This window comes from Labrus mixtus, chromosome 11, assembly GCF_963584025.1.
Source record: "Labrus mixtus chromosome 11, fLabMix1.1, whole genome shotgun sequence".
Lineage (NCBI taxonomy): Eukaryota > Metazoa > Chordata > Actinopteri > Labriformes > Labridae > Labrus > Labrus mixtus.
This window is the reverse complement of record NC_083622.1, coordinates 28,662,568-28,679,511: the sequence shown is the minus strand read 5'-3', so window position 1 is coordinate 28,679,511 and position 16,944 is coordinate 28,662,568. Positions and strand designations below refer to the sequence as shown.

The window sequence follows — 16,944 nt, the reverse complement described above, 5'->3', positions numbered from 1 at the left end:
CACACACACACACACACACACACACACACAGATAGAGAGAAGGATAATCCCTGCAGGGCTGATGAGTCAGTATCCTGCATCATCCTACGCTTTTCATCACTCTGTCTCCTGTCTGTCGCTCTGTCTGTCTCACCCTCTGCCCAGCTAACATCCCACAGGGAGGGTCAGAGTCGGACTGTCAGACAAACCAATTACCATGTGTTGAAAAGAGTGCAGCAAGGAACGGATGTACAGAGATGATATTATGAGAGTATATGAAAGTATATTATGTTGCCTGGTGACCAATGAGTGGTTCCATCATATGTCCACTGGTTCCATGCTAAAAGATTCATTTTGTTCATCCTTGTAGCACTGGTAGATATTGTTGCTTATAATTAACAAAGTACTTAGAATGATTTTTTTGAGTACAAAGAACTGTATTAGTTAAACCTTTAATGAAGTCTTCATTCAATAAAGTAAAGATTTGTTTCTTTGGAAGTGTAGATGTGCATAAAGTATGCATGTGTATAAAACATTCAGAAATATGTGACAGAAATTCTAATCAAAATATAACTGAGACACGGACAGGGAAAGTCTCTGATAGGATTGAATGCTCAATCAACAATTCAGCAGGTGACTATTAACCCCCCCCCCCCCCCCCCAAAAAAAAAAAAAAACACACACAAACAAACACACCTTCCTTCTCAATTATTCATACAAGTGAGTATGAGTAAGAAGCAGAAACAGAGAGTGCAAGGCAGCTCGATATTGTCAAACACTACTTCACACAAACTCACAAATAGTTGTATGGATCCACATTACTTCTCCCCTATGTTTCAACATATTGCTATTTAAACCACAAGTTGTTTGATTGCATGAATGATGCTAACAGATGTACACACATTTCAAACTATGCATTCCTGAAGACTCTGGGGGAGACTTTTGAGGTAAACATTAAAAAGTGTTAAATCGATTTGTGATCGATGTCGATCCCTGCCTTGTTAATGTTTAAACATCTTTCATCTTTCTTTTCTCATATTCCATTTGAGTCCTGGCCCATTGTTAACTGTGTTATCATTGGATTACACAAAGTAGTTTATCTCTGATAAATGTATCACAAGTCCAAGGAGACATGTTAAACTCTGTTTGAATTTAAAAAAATGATGTTTTTATTATTTAGTGCACTTGTCATTCAAAGGAAAAATATTGCCCCAGGCAGGTGAGAGACACCAATAATATCTCCTAATGATATATGTTTTGTGTCCATACAGCCAATGATTATATACAAGTGTTAAACAAAGTGATGATTTCACATACAAAGAAAAAACAGCACTCTGCATTTAGTCTCAGCTTGGCAGAAGGTTTTAAATGTCTTTCATCTCATTGAGTTTTGATTTATCACCTGCAAACGTCACTCTTTTAAGGCTCATTGCTCACATCAAAATCATCTCTAACAGCAGGCTCTAAAACTCACTTTACACTCCATGCCCATCATGATAGACTTTAGATTCAAACTGGTGAACATACTGCAGCAATTAGTAACAACCTTTAAATCCCATGTTTCCTTCTGTTGAGTTAAAAAACTGAAATGTTTTCTTTCCTAGGTAGGCAAGAGATACTGCACCCAATGAATACTCATGTAGCTCTCTGTCTGAAGGATGTGTTAATAAGCAACTGCTTGTGAAAAGTTACACATATCAACTTTTTAAGGTAACAATAGATCACTTTATTGTTTGTTTTTAACCACATGATGCCAGCCTAACTATGATGAACGCCTGACGGTAGACAGGCAGGGGGCTCGCCATGTAGAAGTGATGAACCAGTGACAGATCCTGCATAGAGACACTATCCAGATGTTAGCCATCAGCTGGTGATCACTAATAACTTACAGGTTCACACACAGAACTACTGATCCTGGAGGACCCAAACTACAAATACAATGCTGCTTGCATTCAAAGAGATATAGCTGAACCCCCTGCTGGTACTCTATGAACGTAAGTAATGAACCAATCTGCTTTAGTACTGTTTTCTGTAAAACCAAAAAGCTGAGTTTTAGACATACAATGGTTAAAAAGGAGCTTTAAAACATGTTTAATGGCAGACAAGATGTACATTCAAAAACATAAAGACTGTTGTAATGGAACAAAATCTATTCTGGTTTAGAAATGTTGTAGCTAAACATTCAGCTCTGTGCTGTGGTCTGGGTGTAAAATGTCATTCCCTCAGTGCCGACCTGCACATCATGTCCTTCATTAAAAGCCGGAGGAATTTTAACAGTGAGACGAGGTTATTTGTAATATGGGGAAAACTGGAGCCAATATACCATTCTAGACATTCATTATATTATGGTTGTCATAGCAACATGTACTGTATATACACGTGCATGAACATCTCTCCTGTCCTGCTCTTATTTTACAGCCACAGCACCTGAGCTGTCAGTGTGCAGCGTAGCAAGCAAAGAGAGAAGAAGGATCACTCCGACAAGTTCACATCCTCTTTTGTTTGTGTGTGTGTGTGTGTGTGTGTGTGTGTGTGTGTGTGTGTGCGTGTGTTTGTGTGTGTGTGTGTGTGTGTGTGTGTGTGTGTGTGTGTGTGTGTGTGTGTGTGTGTGTGTGTGTGTGTGTAAAATAAGAGGTAGGAAAGAGAAACAAGACACCTGTCATGATGTAAGGCTGGTAAACAAACGTACATGACAAACTTGTTGCACACTAACACAAACAGACCTTCAGATCTCAGTTTAAAATTGAGCCTTTAATGGTTCAGCATTCCATCTGAGACAAACAAACATTTATGCACAATATGCAGCCTCGTCTTTTATGCATGAAATGCCTGGTACAATTTTCTAAAATTGAGATTGTACCGTGCTACAAGCTGACACGGTGGAGAAACACAGGAATGAATTAACCCTTTGTAGTATTTTCCTCTAGCCACAGTTTGATAAGACTCCTTAGAGTGTTGTGATTATCCCAAAACACATAATAAGCACATTAAAGAGTTTCTTTCATGTGATACATACATTTATAACAATAATCATGGGGCCAGAGGCGTTCATTCTGTATCATCATCGGCTTCTCTCATTTTGGTCTCTGGTGAGCTATGTCTGCAGTTTTCAGAGTGTAGGTCCTTGTTTGAACAGTTTTATTCTGAGCTGCTGGGAAACAATACACTATTCATATTTATTATAATAATTGTTTAGCTAGGCATAACACAAATGTGTTTTTCTTTTCTTTCTTTTAAAATAAAATGTTTCTTTTAAGAAGGATTCTTCCTCAATTTAAGTCTTTTTGCTGGAATTACTGATTGAGCCAACCATGTGCTAACAAGATGTTAGACTACCCCTTAGTGAACGTGTGTCACTCAGGCCAGCTAGTTAAATGGTGTTGTACAGGGGCTGTCTCAAAGCAGGGCTCATCTTAGTTGTTCTGCAAGAATACATCTTTGCACAGTTTTGCTTTTAAATAAATGGTAACATTATGCTAACTAGCTAACAAAAAGCATGTTCATATTTTCTAATTAGCATTAACAGAACCTATAAAGCAGAGGCCAACAAGAAGGTCTTAAGAAACATAGAACAAGACGAAAGTTTCTTCAAGGGATACACACAAGGGAAATGGATGTCAGTCAATATTGCCATCCCTTGCTACAAGCACAGCTCCAAACACATGAAGCAATGATATTGAATAAGTGTGACACTTGATTTCACTTTGAACCAGCCAAAGTGAAATGGTTTATTTGTGACCTGTTTTATCTTCAATAGGAAACTTTTAGCCTGAAGCTACAGGGCACTGATTGAATAACTTGTTGTTGTTTTTGGGCCATTTACTACCCTGTTGACTATTAGAAATGTACTATTAGAATGTAATATGCAACAGTAAAGCAAAAATAAAATACATATTCCTTATGGAAATATACTTTGGAGTAAAGAATTCCTAAAAAAAGAAACAATAAAAACTCCCTCCCTCTGTTGATATCCGGCCGGCGCTTCCTTCAGCTTGTTTATGTTTCATTCAGAGGCTCAAAAATATTTCATACATGTTTTTCCATGTGACCCCTCCCTCTCCAACTGTTTGCCCTGCCACCACATGGGGTAGGAGCGAACGAGGAGAACCAACAGACTTTCCAAACCAAGGAAAATACTTTCTATGGCCTAACAAGACAAACAGATAACAACCAGGTCAAATCTGAGATGTATATTATTGCTTGAAATTGATTTCATAATCTTGTCTTCATATGTTTATTAGCTCTAGTCTGCCACTTTCTCTGCTAGTGAAACAGAATGGGAGGGGCGGGGGACGTGTGGAGGGGGGGGGGAATTTATTCTAATCTGAAAATCTGCTCTGAAAGTGGCATCATAAGCCCTTAAGAAATTCAATAACAAGAAAATGAAAGAATATTCCAGGCATATCGTATTAGAGAGGGACCCACTGGGCTGGTATTGATTGAGATCTTTTGCTATCACATTATGAACCTGTGTGCTCTATTGACCCACACAGTGTTAGATGACTGTCACTTTATACTACATCTGGATGCCCTGCAGCGTTTACCACACCCAGCGTTAACTGAAACAACTCCATTTCTTTAAATCGCACTCTTAGAATATATCAATAACTGTAAGCGATGCCAAAGCTACTGTGTGTGAGTATGACTGAAGGCAAACTGCTAAGCAAGCAAGCACAGCAGAACACAAACAACATAAAGGCTACACAAGCCTGCACCACACACACATCATCCTCCTTATTTGTCCTCCCTTTATGATTTTTTTCTTTTTTTTACAAATGTAGGAATAAGAACCACGGGGGACATGCCAAGGTGGTTACCCAGGCAACGGGCTCTCATATTTTCTGTGGCATCCAGAATGCAGTAAGAAATGTGAAATGTGGCAGTTGCAAAGTCCTGGAAAAGTGAGTCATACCAGCACTGCTAAAAGATTCAACACAGAATTCATATAGAAACATAATAACCGTCATACATACAGTATATCCTCTAAACATGTGTTATTTTCTATTTGAAGGTTTCTACTGATCATCAGTGGTGTTGAATAGATGACTCATGAGGTGCATTCAGTGAAAGCGTACACGCTGTATGTGCAGCATCCAGTACAGGCCATGCTGCATGAGTGATGCCCTGTTGAGCTACACATGAACGGACCATGAAAGTGCAGGGTTTATTTATAGCTCCTCTCACCCTCAAGCAACATACAAGTGGAGGAGGAAAATTACCCAGAATGCACTCCGTCCCAGCGTAGCATAGCACCAATGACATGAGGCAGCCACGTAAAGAGGCCACCGTTGGGATCCCAACACCGTCGAGGCTGGAAGTGACATCTGAGGAGAAAGCTGGCATGCCACACAATACTGCTGCTATTGCACGGTGCACATAGATAGCAAGGCCGTCTTCCTGTAGGAGCTTTGTTTTCAGAAACATTTCACTCAGCCGTTGGAGTACATTTAGTTTGTTTGCTGTGACGTGGAACGGAAAGCATGTTGTGTACAGTGTGGGATAAAAACGACAGATTTCCTAACATTTAAGGGGCAGCTGTGGATCAGTAGTAAAGTCGGTTGTCTCTCAACTGGAAGGTCGGGGGTTCAATCCCCAGCTCCTGCGTGTTGATGTGTCCTTGTGCAAGACACTGAACCCAAAATTGTGCTCCCTGCTGTGTCAGCTGTGTGTGAATGTGTGTGAATGGGATTACTTCAAACTGATGGACACTTGACCAGCTCTGTAATGCTTTCTAATGCTATAGATAAAACACGAGGTCGGAAGACTAGAAATGCACTATACAAGCTCAAGTACATTCACCATTTACCATTTAAAGGAGATATCAAGGACATTTTGTCTTTTGAATTAACTGGACTGACACATCAATAAATGCAACTCCTAGTAAAGTCAAAGAGTAAAAAGCAACCCATAAGCATTCATGAACGGCCAAACACTCCACTAGAGTAAAGACAACAGACCTGCACACACACACAAAGCCCTTCATGTTTCTCACAGGGATATATCATTTGGTCATGTGAGGGTCACTTTGAGTGAACAGAAAGTACGAGCTCTCGTACAGTACAGGTGCGTTTATTGTTTTTCCATCATAGACTTCTGCTCGTCTTCAGTCAAACCTCGTGCATTAAATCATTCAACAAAGTGACCAAACTGACACTTGATAAATATTTTCTACCGGTGGACCGATCTGACTTTTCCAGCTGTGACTCTTCCTATAAATACTCTTATTGTGGGCTACTTCTTTCAACCAGCTCCGGGATCTGCTCACTACTAATGCCCTCATTAAAAATGTATCTGCTCCTGAGTATCAGCCGCCTATAATCTTTTCACTGTGTGCATTTATTTTGTGTCTGTACTGTAGCTCCCTTTGTTCCTTATTAGCTGCTTATCCCCCATGAGGCTTTGTGTCCTCACTGTCTGAATAGAAAGTCCCTGGCTTGAGGCTTGTATATTCCTGCACCGAAGGAGGAGTCAGAGGGAGATTTCCACCTTCTATCCATGAACAAAATATTCCAGCAAAGGTAGTTTGGGTCTGGATTGTTTGGGCTTCTTTTTGTGACAGAGGTAAACAGTGTGTGGGCTACAACAGGTCTGTCTAGGGCCCAGGAAGAGGAGGCAGAAGAGTTAGGAGGTGAAAAGGTAACTATTGATAATGTCATGTCATTTAAACATGAAAAAAAGCTGCCAGGGATGCAGGACATTTTTATTTCAGGGTGTATTTCACTGATATCAACCTGCTTCTCATGGTTGATGCTCATAAGATGAAAAATAACTTATTTCACACCTGAGGGTAAGAAAGACTAAGATGATAGTTCCATATACATCTCAGAGTCCCAACTATGATGGTCTCAATCATGTTGTCCAACTCTTTAACTTTTCAAAACAACAACCAGAGTGGGAACACAATGTAGTGTTGCTATGAAGCTAGAGCACACTGTGAGATTAACGATCTGACCTTTCCATTTCTAAATAAGCCATGCATTGTTATGTACACTGCATTATATTCGAAAATAAAAGATATTAGATCTCAACATTTATATCTGATATAAAAGTTTGCATCCCTTGTCAGTATGCAGGATTAGACAGTGTAATTAAAAGTAACTCCTGCAAATCTAAATGAAAGGGGTAAAATCTAAAAGACATTTAAAATATTCCTAGGGCTGCAAATTACAGGGTTACAGATGGAGGACGAGTGAGATCTTTCCAGGGGCGTCTGCCGTTTGCACGAGTGAGTAACACTGTTGTGACCGATGTCACATCTATACTTAAAAAGGGACAAAAAGGAACCATGACACCATGCTGTACATGAAGCACATGGATGCATGTTTTCAAGTTTGTTAACTTAAATGTTTCTTGATAAAGAATTAAAGCTACATGAAAATCCCAAATTTGCCAAAAGAAAAAAACAAATGACCACTTGCTTTTCATGTCGATCAAACCTCAATACTCCAATCACAGCATGCCTGTCCTTGGATTTTCCATGTGAATGTAACACAGTAGGATCCATACTCCTTATACAAAGAGATTTGAGGATGATGCTTGCCCTATATAAATAAAATACAGGAAAAACAAGTAGGAAAATCATCAAAGTGTGTACTTGTCTTTCCTACATTGTAACATCATGCAATGGTTAGCATTCCTGGCTAAGTAGCTTACTGCCATATAGGGAAGCGTGTTGCTTTTCAAAGCACATCAAGATGATTTGATTAGGACAATTACTATTTGAAACTTACATATTCACTGTTTGCTGTTTTAAAATTCAAAGTAATTCATGGTAATCGAGTTCACAAGGTAGCATTAGCAGCTCTGTCCTGCTCTTTAGTGTTGATGGAAGTTAACATTCAAGCACATTCAGCTAGTCTTACTCAAGAGGACTCATGATTGACATGAGGACATGGTTATAAAACCATGTGAAGGTCCTTATTCTTAAACCCAGATCTTGCGATTTGAAGAGTAAAATCATGGTGTAGATACCATCAGGTAAGCATAGCTGCTAAAATAATCTCATCTTGTTATCCTGGAACAGTGATAATACCAAAGCTAACAAGCTCTACACTGCAACAACACAACAGGGTGATGTCCTTTAGCACAATATCTTAAATAATATGTGGCTGATAAGTGAGAATTTATGACAACCTTCTTGTTCTAAAACTAGTTAGTTCCACCAGAGAGACTGATAGCGTTCCAAACTTTGTAAACTTTGTGAAACTATGTCTTTACAAGGTCTTCTTGTATCTGGTGTACTAGTCAGTGGCGGAACACTCTTCACTGACACTTTTTTTTATTGCAAACCGGGCCCTGGAGCAGAACTCAGCAGTGAGGAGGGTAATAAAACAGAAGGAAACCCAACTCTTGTTGCATTATTGATGTGCAGCCTGGGTATAGACATGGCCCCAAAATCTCTGAGCTGCTGAAAAGGCTGCTGCTTTTTACCAGCATCCAACACATAATGACTTACATACTGTTAAGCCTACAGCAAGCCCCTCTGTTCACTGAAGTGCAATAAATCCCCCACGGATATGCCTCAACTGTAATATTGATGCTTTTGTCCTTGGCTTGCAGGCTCAAGGGCAGGGCAGCCGCTAAGGACTTGAGAGGCATGACATTGTGGGGGGGGGGGGGCTCAGATTGAGAGATAATGATCTGATATCAACTGTATGGGGTTAGGCTGCTCCCAGCTCATTAATCTGGACACACACTGTTGGCTGGACAGTCCACCTCCCACACACTGCTCCACATTAAAGAGGCAAACCGATGCTCTCAAGGATACCCGCCTTGAGATCAGCACTGCAACACACGCCGGGCCCTTACATCTCTCTGTGTACTGCAACTGCACAATATCATTATAGAGTGGTAAAAAGGACGAAAAACAGAGTGGGAGTAGTGGTGAAATGACTGATGCTGAAGAATATGAGGACTAACTAAAGGAACAGAAATACTAGATATAACCCTCCCTCATAGTGACTCATACTTCAACTCTATTTTTCTTCTTCTCCTTTTATCCATAGTAGTCGCTGGCAGATTGTTAAAATGTGGTGATTTTTTTCAGAATACTGCAGATGTGCACATGGCCTCCTATTGATGTTTCAGACCTTTAGCACTAAATCTACTGAAATTATAACCAAAACTCTTAAGGGACTTTAATTCATGCGACCTGCCTGTTATAATAATGGACAGAATGCATTGTAACTGAAGCAGCAGTCCCAATGTCTCTTAAATATCCGAACTGACTTTGGGTCAGCGAGTTCAGTTGTGCAAAAAAAACAAAAAAAACAATACCTTGCATGACTTTTAATGGCATTTCTCTGCTGTTACCTAGAGCAGCATATTTGGGCTTCTATATTTTGTTCACGACTAACCCCAGGTTGTCTAGATCCTGTTGAAGATTTTCATCATCAGTATTTTTAGGCTGACAGGCTGCAGACATGACAGAGTGCAGTTGCCAGGAGACATGAAATCTTTTCACACATCAGGCTTGTTAACACCTGAAGAGTACAAATATAATCTAAATGCTAATTTATTACAAAAGAAATACTCAGAACTTTGCTGTAAAAGTTATTTTTTTAAGCTAGGTATTAATATGATTGAATTTATGATTATGTTTCCTGATAACAATGTGTAACATAATTACTGAGCTTTAAATGTTGTTGAGCAGTTTTTTCACATTGGACCGAGCTACTGTAGGCTAACTGCACTTTAATTAATCTAACAGATATGTGAGTGACAAATGTTTTCATTAAACTCTCAATCATGTTTTTAAGCTTCATCAAAAATTCTACAAAAAACAAATCAGGATGTGATTAGGATCAGTTTCAGATCAACATAATTGATAAGTTCATGTTGCTGTTACGAGCATGTTCTTAATTTAATTGTGCTGAAAGTGGACGCCGTGTAGGATTAGGGCAAATATTTTTTATAAATTTTAGCTTTGGCTAAGCTGTCATGCCTGATATTTTACAGACTGTCAACTGCCCCCACCCCTTTTCCTCACCTCCCCTCCTCCTGTATCAAGGAGACGTCTCACATGCAGAAACACATTGATGGTGACTCATGTTGTGGTAACAGCGCTTTAGCAGCCAAAGGCGAATCAGCATGCTGTTTATGTTTCTCACGGCTTACCCTCCTGCCTTCTCCAGCCCCGCCTCAATACCCAAACACACACATTTACACACACTCACACATCTACACACACATACACACACCAAATGGATCATGTATCCTGCATTTGCTGGACGGAAGTGTAATTGCATAACTGTGTCAAAAAAAAAACCTGTTAATTGGTGTGACTAGCAGAGCTGCAGTAGAGCTGGTGATAATTGTTGCAGGAAACAGAATCTCTGCTGTGACATTAAATCAAAACCAAGGTCACTGGGATATTGTGAAGGTTTAAACGTTGTGTATATGTAACAGAGGTCATGCATTTTTAAAAACATTACCTTCAAGCAATAAAGCTGCAGTCACTCTCAACAGCAGAAGCATGAAGAGCTAAGGCAACATGAGCAGCAGCAGATAAAGATGGAGGCTATTAGAAGCAGCAGGAGTGGAGGGGCCTGTCTCATGGAAACAGAGCCATCTTCATTTGGCAGACATTCAGATCCTGTTACACTAGTTCTCTAGCTGTCTCCTTCTGCTCTTTCACATCCTGCATTTCCTGTGATTCATGCTCTGGACATTCAGATTCACACGAAGAAGCAGCTCCTTGTTATCCTGCCAGTCGGGGGAAAATACTGCCTCCAAGTAAACCCTTTGCTTCTGAGTCAGTAAGAATGCTGTGTGGCACATTCAGGTGCCTTACTGTATGATGGTAGGAATAACCAAAATGGGCCCTTGGACAAAAGTAATCCCTTTGCAAGAGCTGACAGAGGTAGCAAATCAAGCAGCTTGTTGTTCTGCTGTCCTTAAACAGCAGCAGTGGTGGAAGAGTGCTCCAGGCAGTCAGTCTAATTTAACTGATGTACAGTATGCCAGATGTTGTGTAATCCACCTGGTCCAATCACTCCAAATCAACAGAACCACTAAACAAGACCCTGACAGATGTGTGTCAGTAAAGAGGCTAAGTTGGCTGTGGAATATGGTACAACATACCCCTCGCTGTCACCTTGTGCTTTCTTGGCTTGTCCAGTGATCACGTTCTAATCAAAAATTTATATTTCTAACAGTACTGTCTGACTCTCATCCCACACATCACCAACAACTCATACGATTCAGTCACAGTGAACATGGCTAGCGTGTGCACTTCCTCACTCTCCATCTTGTAGCCCTGAGTCGTGTGCCTGCCAGCGTGCCAGATGGTCACACGACTGCACCAGGATCATCCAAATCTCCATTCTTTAAGTTGGAAAAGGACAGTATTCTTCCTGAATAAATAAAAAGTTGACCCATGGTATTCTTTATAATCAGAACTACTTGTATTAAGATGTATTTTCCACTTGTTGAAGGGGGGGGGGGGGGGGGGGGGGGGGGGTGTTAGCATGTTAGCTAAAAATAAAACTGTAGACTCCACCTGCTAGAATCTGATTAACAAGGATGTACTTGGTGTGTTTTAGTGTGCACAAGCAAGTGTTATTTTCATTCACAGTTTCTTGAAATAAAACACAATATACTTGTGCCCTAATTAAAAGGAAAAGCGATCACTGAGGAGACCCCTCCCCCCAGCTACGCCTTGCTGATCAGTCACCTAACCTACCACGTAGCCCAAATGGAACTCGCCAACAACCGAGTAGAAAGATGGCAGCAAGAGCCAAGACATGACCAGAACTATCAGGAGGGCTCAACCCACCCGCCTGATGAGGCTGGAAATGCATCCTTTAAGGTCTAACAAGTGTGTTGATACATGTTCTTCCTCGTATACCTTTCTAAATGTATAAAGCTACTGCATTGAACTTTTCAATTGTGCTGATTTAAGCAACCCCTGTGGATATTTGTCCTGTATATGAATTAGCAGCGTTTTCTGCCAATCATTTGCATCATAATGTCTTTTAACAGTCAAACATACTGTGAATCTTTTCTGTGAAAAATGTAAACACATATAGTTTGGGCAGCCTGCGTTGCTGTAATTGCATCATCAAACACCAACCCTGCAGCGGTAACAAGCGTTAATAAATAGAACTACTAATTGTTGCTTGTGTTGGTCATACAGGGGCATTACTTTGAATGTATGTCTGTATCATGACCAGCTAAAACCTCCAGCAAGGAACTTTAAAAGCTATGCACATCCATGCCAACAGCTATGTGTCAGAGCATTAGCACAATACAGACAAACGGGGAGCACCTGAAAAACATTGCACTGCAATATATCAAAAAACCACAGGAGGTATAGTTTAAGCACTTTTGCTTTTCCTATACAACAAAAATAGAAGGGACTGTTTAGATACCAGGTTGAGTTGGAGTAATTATCATGATGCTTTTAAAACGTCTGCCCCATGCAGATAGTTGACACACAGGTGCACCTCCTCCTCTGCACCACCCTGCTATTAGTTTGAAAAAAATATGTTTTGAATTTGGATACTTACTCTAGTTCTTTTTTTTTTACCAACTGCACATGCACGTACTTGTGCAATTGTGTTTCTATGTGAAGTAGTGTGTACATGCAAACACAAACGTACACACACACTCAGTTCATCTGTGAAATATCAAGCAGCTTCTGTAACAAAACACTACGGCATGTGTTGTGTGAGGCAGTCTGTGCTGCTCCTGAGCTTTAAGGATTAAAGCTCAGGACTTCAGAAGTCAGCCAGGCTCTTCAAATAAATTGTAAATGTGTGTGCATTTAAATCTAATTATCTTAACAGCTTTATTTGCCGTTATTGGGGTGACCTGTTTTGTTTCGCTTTATCTTACCATTAAAGTCAGTGTGTCCCTAAAGACAAAAAACATTTGGTCACAGTCTGCTGTCTGAACAGCCTCTGACTTCTTCACAGTTAGGTTTTCATTTTGAGGTATTTTTCAAACTTAAATGTTTCCTGCAGAACTGTTAAACGCACACTGTAAAATCCAACCTCTCTGTAAACGCTTTTCTTTTCGATCACGTTTCTGTGGGGCGTGTATATATTGGGATCATTTGGTTTCAAAACTCTGATTTTTTTCCCTTTCTCTGTCTGAGGCTCTGGGGTCACAGCAAGAGAAGCTCACTGCCCTGCTGCTCTCTGAATGTCACTGGAAATGGATCAGCTGAACAATAAACCAACAGTTAGCTGTAACAGGAACAAGTCATTAGAGATTATTTTCAGTACCTTAGCAGATATCTGTTAAGATCTGCTTAGATGTCTGACTATGATAATGCATCTAATGGGATCCAGCCATCTTCATGTATGTTTCCTGTATGTCCGATTATTGTTCCATTACTGTCATGGAAAATAACTTCAGAAATAAATCAAAGAAATGCAAGAAGAGAAGATAATCTCTTCAGCATCTTAGCCTAAGGTTGATGGGGTTAAATGATGGAAATGATTGTTAAAAGAGTCATCATTTGTAACATGTATGGCTAAAACTTATCACACTACTGCAAACTGCAAACCCAGTGTTAGTTTTTCTTCATAATGTAATCGGAGGTATATGTTACAGATTAGTAATCGGTGGTTAAATTGAAGAAATTGTCATTTCTTATAAAGAAGTTTTATCAAATGGACAGTGCCTCATGAGAGAGATTCCAAATAAAACATAGTTAGGGATAGCCTGATGTCTTTAATTGATGGGGGGTCTTGATCCTTTATGTCAGCAGGGACAATACAGCGGTAAAGGATTCTAAAGTTGATCTAGTGAAACAGGCTTTAATGATTCGGAAGATCATTTTTTTTATTGGGGATCAGATGTTTTTTTAGTTTACCAAACAGATAAATGAAACAAACTAATCCTTTCAATGAGTCTGTTTTAGCATGAAACTCAAAATGTAAACCAAACATAGAATATTGAAGTCTTCAAGTTGTCTGTATAGTAACTGAGGTGAAAAGATGATAAAAGGTCAAACTAGAGGGTTAAGTCAGTGTTTTAAACTCTTTAAATTATAACACCTTATCAATCAAGAAGACTTCAACATCTCTGCTGAACTGAAGCCACTGTGGCTAAAAGCTAGGATCATAAAGTAGGATGACATGACAAATAATGTGTCTTCTTTTCTCAATATTATCATGAAGTTGTTGCATTAAGGACATCTTCATTGTATTTATGTCACTCTAAATAACTGAAAGTTAAAGTGGCATTATAACAACTTAAGAAACAGTCAAGAAAGAGACAGCAAACTGACTCAGTAATGAGACAATGCTAACTTTAGCGAGCATTAACCACCCTTAGCTTGATCATCAATCTTTTTTTTATATTATCAATAATTTTTACAAATGATGACAAAATGATGTCAGGACACTTGAAGAGAGAGAGCAGGTGTAGACTGTAGTCTTTCATGTGTTCAACACAAGACCACCATGAGCAGACTTCCTTTAAGCAGGCAGAGCCGGACTACTGGTCACACCAGAGCAGGAAAGAAACTTATTGAGAAGCAGTGTGATTTCTTTTTGCTAATAGATTCAGCATTTCTTTGAGGTGTTTTATTCTGGCTTTAAGTTGACAAAAGGTTACACTATGTGTGAACGACTTCTTCCAAATGATAGAAAAATGTCCATTATTAGTAAAACCCATGGAAACAGAATGGATGTACACATTGATAGGACATGCCTTGAATTCAAGATTGGCACAATTGTATAGTGAAATCAAATAGTTTCTATTCTCACAGCCGCTACTTGTGAGATATGAGAAAGTGTTGTGTGGAGGGCGGTGCTTCCTCTGATCTCACCACAACAGCAAAGAGCTGACTCAAATGTTGGCACGTGGGAAGGCTTTCCATTTTGTTGTGCTTTGATTTAAAGCAGTTCATAACTCAGTTAATTTCTTTGTCTGGACACAAAACAGATATGTGGATTGATTTTCCCCCAAGTAGGTTTTGCTTTGCCAATTTGACCTTGCTGCCATTTCTTCAGATTTTAAATTAAAGAAATGGTGAACATGTTGATTTCTATTGTGTAACATGTAGTTTATAAGATCCCAACAAAATCTGCCAAATATATTTGATTACTTACTTAAAAAGACATCCAAACTAATTATTGGTACACCTGAGCTTAATTATTTTAACAATTCATCTGTACTTATAGTCTCGGAGCCGGAGTAGGCAATAAATCTGTGCAGACGTTCTGTTTCATTGTCATTGTGAGTACACGTTTCTTTGATAATGTGTTGTTTTTAGGCTGATATTTTATCACAAGGCCGTGATTCAGCTAATTTGATACTAAAATGGAGCATTAGTGGCTGGTTAAATTATACACAGACGTTCAGCTTTATTGCAAGTGTAAGAATAAACTCCAATCAGTGCAAAAAAGAGGGATGTGATAGCAAAGGACTTTCAAACGTTTATGACTTTTAAATAATGTATTCACCTGCACCAAAGCATCATGGGACAGACAGACAGTCTCCAGTCAGTATGGTTGTATCTTCTAAGTATTTTCTAATGTTTTTAAGGCTTCCCTCTGTTTCATACAATGAGGTAGAAGCCCTCCTGTAAGGCAGACATACAGGTTTGGTTTTATCTAATTGAAGTCGAAATGAAAGCAGTGGATGTCTAAAGCAATGCATGTGTGTACAAACATGTGCTGCACAGTGGGGCTGCACGAGAAGCCCCTTCAAGCAAATGAACGCGCATTGGAGGAAAAGATGGGGGAGGCACCATCATGGCTGTGGTGCGTGGCCTAGTTGTGCGTGATGAGGATGATGGATGGAGGGTCGAAAGGACACATTTTGGTAGGATAGGGGAGAGAGTAATGAATAAGATGATATGGATATATATAGGCTATTTAACTTACATTCCATGTGCTTCTTCTTCGGAGCTGTCTGCTCATGTGTGGTGGCTTTACACACAGCTCGGGACACCTCGGATCCCGTCAGGCTGTACTGCGCCGCGGCGATGCGGTCTGTCAGCGTCTGACCCGACATCTTCTCTCCGTGGACTTCACCCTCGACTATCAAGCGTCCAAAACGGTCCTGCCCCACACCAACACCAAAATGAAAGACCAGCCTCAGTAATCCCAGCTGGCCTCAAATGCTCCACAAAAAACTCAGCACGAAAACACAAGTGGTAGTAGTAGGCCTACACTTTCTATACAATGAGATTTAGTTGCATAATAACGCAGGAACTGAGCGTTTCCCAGTCAGCTGTGTTGGATGTGCATGCGTTTCTGGAACAATCAAAAACTGACTTTCCTCCCTAAGGACCAGTATCCTTTGTAAATTACAGTCACTATTCAGAGCATGCGAAAATAGCTGACTGTAAACCCCTCCCACAGATTTAAATTCAACTCTTTTCCTTTTATTTCCCTTCAGTTTCTTACTGTTCCGCGTTTCTGTCGGAGAGCCTTCACTATAAAACGGTCCCTTCTGGATGATGCTCGCTGCTGCCTCCCCCCCTCCCTGTCTTCCTTCCTCCTGCCTCACGGATAATCCTCAGCACCAGCAGCAGTCCGACGGTCCCTGTGTGTCAGCGGGTCGTGCAGGGGAACATCATCCCCCACCATCCAGTACAGCGGTGCTTCGTCCCTCCTCCTTCCCTGCTGGACTCCTTCTCGATACAGCGGCCTCACGTCAGCCTGTAACACCCGGAGATTTTCTCTTCAACGCAGGTCCCACGATGGCGATGGATTTACATCCCCTTTTTTATTAATAATTAAAATATTTATATTACACAGGGAACCCCGCCCCCTCCTCTGAGTCAGGTGACGCAGTAGCCTATTACCGACCCTGCTGCTTCCTCTTCCATCGCGAGATCTGGGAGGAGACGAGAGCTCAGATGGAGGTTGTGGATGTGAATCACTACAAAGGGTTAATAGAGCTTCTCTACAGCCAAGCTTCTTTCATGGCATGCAGCTATCACACTATGAAGGTCATATGAAGCATGCTGCCTCAGTAATCATGTTCTCTGATCAGTGATGC

At 40.3% G+C, this 16,944-nt stretch overlaps 1 protein-coding gene across 1 annotated transcript in view; it reads right to left on the bottom strand.

The window, feature by feature from the left end:
• The window catches only part of snap91a (synaptosome associated protein 91a), a 51,293-nt gene extending 34,599 nt beyond the window's left edge, over positions 1-16,694 (bottom strand). The window contains exon 1 of the mRNA XM_061051208.1: positions 15,822-16,694. Coding sequence (XP_060907191.1) covers positions 15,822-15,951 — 130 coding nt within the window. The 5' untranslated portion in view covers positions 15,952-16,694. The remainder of the gene's footprint in view (positions 1-15,821) is intronic.
• Positions 16,695-16,944: the final 250 nt, after the last annotated feature.